We start from the raw sequence: 5,331 nt of genomic DNA on the forward strand, positions 1-5,331 counted from the left end.
GGTTCGTGTGAGGGAGGTTACAAAGTAGGGCGGGAGCGGGCACAGAAGGGGCTCCTGGGGGAGGTGCCCTCAGCCCGGTGCCCACAGCCGTCCCTGCCGCCCCCTGAGCCCCAAACACTCGCTGCCAACAGCATGGTTTGACTCCAATGTCTGCTGTTTCGGGGTGTTAAGGTGTAATAAAAGTTTTGTGACCAAGGGGCAGAGGGGAAATACAAATTTCACCTTTACAGAGTAGATTTGTAGTTGTTTTCTTGGTTTGGTGTTTCCTTCCTTGCTGCTCCTCGTGGTAACCACTTTCTGTAATTCCTGCTCTCTCTTGTCCCCCTTCATCCCCATCAGCTCGCTGCCCCAACTTTCTTAGCTAGTTCCCCATCACTCTTTTCTCTGTGGTTGTCAGGCCACTGTTCAGTTCTTTTCACTATTTCTGTCTTCTGACATCTTCTGATAAATGCCAGAGCACTCATCAGTGTCTTTTATTCTTTCCCACAAGGCTGTTCCCCAGAATGTTTTGCACAAAAAGATGGAAATAATAGAGTGAAAACTTCTGTCTTTTATAACGCCAGTTACAGCTGTAAGTCACGGTGGAGAAGTAGATTTTTTACATGTAATATAGATAAAGTAACTTCTGTGGGAAGTAAGGATGTCTGCCTTGGACCTGGTTGGCAGGTGATGGGCTTGTTCATCCCGTGGACTGTTTCTCCTTTTAGGAAGGGAGATTAAGTTAATGCTGTCTTGACTCTTGGACTGTATATTCAGTTCCAGACATGTGGCAAGCAGGATCAGGAGGCTGTTCGGGTTTTTTCCTTTTGAGCTGGAGCAGGTCTGTGACCATGTGCTGCACAAATGCTTGTAGCCATGTTGGGTGCAGATGTGGCTGAGCAGCTGGGAAGTTGGCCGCTCAGGTTGGCATTGCTGCTGGGGAGATGCACGTACAGCCAGAGCCCTGGAAGAAAAAAGTTACTGAAGCTGAGGCTCAACAATTAACGGTTGTTTGGTCTTTGGAATGGTCAGCTGTATGGCATTTTGCCTGATGGTAGTCTGGACACATATAAGGAACATGGAAGACTTGAGGGGGTGGTGGCTGGAGGATAGAGAAGAAAGGGTGGACTTGATGGGGTGGGATGCGAAACAAAGGGGCCATTATGAATTTGGATAAGAGCAGGAATTATGCTCAGGAGTGAGGGGCACAGGACACAGATCTGTACAGGATCAAATGTCATCACTTCAAACTGAGTGAGATGACTCCTAATATTTTTTATTTCCCTCACAATTAGTCTAAAAGCATTGGGGGATGGTGGATTAACATCCTTGGGGTCAGCCGCAAGCCTGGCGAGGCTGAGGCCGTGGCTCCAGCAGCCTTCCTGAACAGGCAGCCACCTCTCTGTTCGGGCTCTCGCGCTGCCCCTTGCACTGTGCTGGTGCAACCACGTGCATAACTGCCTGGTGAACTGGGAGAGCGATCTGGTAGAAAATCAACATGAGGAATGGGGAAAAGAGATAGAGGTGGCTTCACCAGCTCAGTTGCACAGCGAGAGCTTGAAGGAAGCTACCTAGGGGTTTCCCTCATGGAAAGGGACTCGCCAGCAGCATTGAGACCGGAGGAGCTGGAAACAGAACTGAGAATCTGGTCTGGAGTTCCTTCTGTTACTGAAATGTCATATCCTGTAAAACAGTTGCTTATTGTTAGAAGCTCAGGGTTTCTCAGGAATTTATAGTTATAACTGTGTCTATGTAGTGCTTTCCCTTTGAAGCCTCATGTTCCTGTTTAAATTAATGAATCTGCTAGACATTTCACAGCAAAAGCTTACACTTTTCTTCCAGCGTTTTACTTTGTAGATAGCTTTTTAAACATGAAATGCCATGTTAGTTTGTACAGGATCAAGAAAAGAAGTGTTGTGTAGGGGAGCTTTTGACCAGTTTTTATAATATTTATATTCAAACTATAAGAATACAGCTTTATGAGCATTTAATTAAATAGTTAAGGGAAAAATAGGTAATATATGTTAGTAGGTTGTGTTGTCACTAAATCCAAAGTCAATTTCTGTATTGTGTAAGGAGTATTTGGAAACACTTGTTTCTGCCTTTCCCTTTCAAAACTATGAAATAAACTGGTTTTGTGCTAGCCAGACTGGTCTAAATTTAGGATTGATTTGCTTTTACTTCTGAAGAACATTTTTCATTCAAACATGTCAAATTTTGTATTTTCACTGTACTTTACTAATATGAGCATTTTCCAGCTTCCTGTAAGATAAGTGTTTTTCCCACTTAACGAGGGCAAAGGGACTTTCCTGGGACTCTCCTTTGCTCCCAGTTCACTTAATGTGGAGTTTTTAAAGGTGTGTGAACTACTTGAAAGTGTGCTTCAGACTTGCAAGATTGAAGCAGATACGGAATTAGTAAGGAAAGAAAGGATAAAATCTAAGGCTTCTACAACTTTTATTCTGTTGTAGAACAACTAAATTTTAAACTCTCTCATCAGAAAGACAGCAAACTCGATGTACTTGAGATGGCAAAAGAGCATAGGTCACTTGTATGAAACCTTAACCTTTAAGGGGTACGGGGCACTCCCTGTAGTGGGATGTTGTAAGGATGTTGTGTTTGTGTATATATACGTGTGCAGAGATGAGAAGGTCATGCATTCTTAGATCTAAAAATCAAGCTGAGCTCCTGACCTTTGGGGCTTCTGAAGGGAATATCTTTAGATACTGCTACAGTTCATGTTCCTAATGATGTGGTGATGATTTAGTGATGCGTATTTTCACTGAATGCTTGAAGTCAAAACAACAGCTAAAATATCTGCCTTAATTCCTATAATCATTACATTCTTTCCTGAGGACTACTGTATGATAAACACTCTAGTCTATTAGAATAGGATTTTTACTTTTTCTACTTTTTTTTTTTTTTTTTTTTTTTTTTTTCTGGTTTTTTTTTGGTTTTTTTTTTTTTTTTTTTTTGTTGGTTGGTTTTTGTTTGGTTGGTTGGTTTTTTAATTCTGTGATACAAATACTGGTTAAGAAATCAAGTTCTGGCTCAGTGTAAGTTGTCACTATATTCACCCCTCTCTGTTGGGAGCTGTTTTAAGGGGCAGCAGTTTGAATTCTGCCTTTCCAAATATTTAAATGCTTGTCAACCTCAGCAGAGCCATAGTGGGGTTTTTTTTCGGTTTTCTAAGAGTGATTTACTCTTGGTGATTGTGTTGTCAGACTGTGAGCTGTGACTGTGTGTTAGAAAAGTCATTAAATCTTTAATAAAAGTTTTCCTGTGGCATGAGCATTGAAATTCTAAATTCTTGTGTTTTTATTTGTGTAAGGACACAATGTAAGGAAAATTAAATTCTCAAGTGATCGCATGATTCCCAGAAGTGAGTTTTGACCTCTGAAGGCAATATGCACATGAATGAGTTTTTTTATTATGTGTGTATGAGGCTTTTTAGTGCGACTTTCTCAGTTCATCTTGTATACTTAATAAATTTATGTGAAACTGTGAAGGAAAAAAGTGTTGTTTTGTGAAGTACTTAGGTAGAGTTGTATTGAATTAGTCTTGGGGCTGAAATATTTGTCAGTACCTGGTAAAATGAGATTCTAGCTATCAGTATGAAAATGTGCATCGTTTTGAGGGGAGGGTTATAAATGGAAAGGGCACTCTTGATGAAGTATCATGAAACAAAACTCACCGTTTCTTTTGGATTGAGAATCTCCATCATTAAACTAAAAAATACTTTAAGCAGAGTTATTCTCTGAACAATGGGAAATTTCAAAAAAGAGCAGCTTTGTGGATCAGTTGAGTTTAAAGCCTCCTTTTCCTTTCCAAAACAGAAAGATGATGACATTGAAGAGGGGGATCTTCCTGAGCACAAGAGGCCTCCAGCACCAATAGATTTCTCAAAAATTGATCCAGGCAAGCCCGAAAGCATCCTGAAGCTGACGAAAAAGGGGAAGACTTTGATGATGTTTGTCACAGTGTCCGGAAATCCCACAGAAAAGGAGACGGAAGAAATTACTAGCTTGTGGCAGGGCAGTCTCTTCAATGCAAACTACGATGTGCAAAGGTAGGCTGCTGTACGCAAAGATAAAGTTCTTGCTTTTACAGAACCCGTGTTTCTTTTTCCTGGAAATCTTTTCAACTCTTCATTCTGTGCCCTTCTCCATCGACCATCACTATTTCTTGGGTTTTTTATCAGTTTATATGCCCTGACTAAAAAAAATGTGACTATTCTCTTGGAGAGGGTGGGTCATTTTGAAACAGAGGAATGTTGCACTCTAATTGAGGCTGAGAAGGGTTGCAGTAAGTGTATAAAGCAAATTTAATGCCTATTAGTGGATCTTACATAGTGCCAAATTAGTTCCTAAGTTTTCTTTTATATTCTTACTCCTCCTTGGTTATTTGTAAACTGAATACATTTTACTATTACTTGTGCTAGAGAATTATTCTCTTGTCCTCATCCCCAGGCAACAAGAAGACCAACTTCTTGCTTTTAAATGTATTCCTCAGTTGTGGAGGTGCTCTGAATTAAGCAAAATGTTGTAGTGCTTGAAAGGCATGGAGCTAACTTCCATCTTTCCTCTAGGTTTATTGTTGGCTCAAATCGTGCCATCTTTATGCTACGTGATGGCGGTTATGCCTGGGAGATCAAAGACTTTCTGATAAATCAGGAAAGGTGCGCGGATGTTACGCTGGAAGGTCAGGTTTATCCTGGCAAAGGAGCAGACGAAAGTGAGAAAGTGAAAAACAAAACAAAACCTGAAAAAGCAAAGAAGAAAAAAGATACAGAAAAGAAATCAAATAGCATCAAAGAAGACAATCGAGCAACCAAACAGAGAGAGGATCTATGACAGTCGCGTTAACCAGACTGAATACTGCTCTGCTGTTCCTTGAAGGGAAACTAATTACTGTATAATTCCTGGCTTTACTGGGGAGGGGGGAGGAAGGAAGGAAGCAGAGATTGCTGGGGTTTAAAGACTCCTATGTTGAAATTCACCAGTTTACTTATTAATGTTGGCCATTTGTTTAGTTACAGGAAAGGTAATGTTTAATACCAGCAATTGCCTAGTTTAGTTTGTAATTTTTTTTATGCTTTTGTTGTTGTTTAAAATTAACATACAAATCTGTGTGTCTGACATCACAAATTTAATTTAAGTGCAAAAGAAGAAATGCAGCCTCAGAATACACAAATGTTCGTCTGTAGTAGCTGCATCCATCTTGGGTATGCAAGTTGGTCATTGATTCACAGCTGCTGTTAGGTAGCAGAGTACAGTGCTAAAAGATTCTCTTGGAAGCCAGTTTGCTAGACTCAGTTGGCAAAACTTCCTAAAACTGCAAAGAATAGTGTTA

The 5,331-nt window shown here is 40.5% G+C and overlaps 1 protein-coding gene across 1 annotated transcript; it reads left to right on the forward strand.

Annotated features, from left to right (window-relative positions):
* Nucleotides 1–3,815: 3,815 nt before the first annotated feature.
* MESD (mesoderm development LRP chaperone) lies at nucleotides 3,816–5,017 on the forward strand (the record flags this gene model as incomplete). Its single annotated transcript, XM_029085902.1, has 2 exons — nucleotides 3,816–4,048; nucleotides 4,568–5,017. Coding segments are annotated over 2 exons (498 nt in total), but the record flags the coding sequence as incomplete, so codon positions are not given.
* Between the last annotated feature and the right edge of the window lie 314 nt (nucleotides 5,018–5,331).

The sequence above is a fragment of the Antrostomus carolinensis genome, unplaced genomic scaffold (genome assembly GCF_000700745.2).
Source record: "Antrostomus carolinensis isolate BGI_N321 unplaced genomic scaffold, ASM70074v2 scaffold22487, whole genome shotgun sequence".
In the NCBI taxonomy this organism is placed as follows: domain Eukaryota; kingdom Metazoa; phylum Chordata; class Aves; order Caprimulgiformes; family Caprimulgidae; genus Antrostomus; species Antrostomus carolinensis.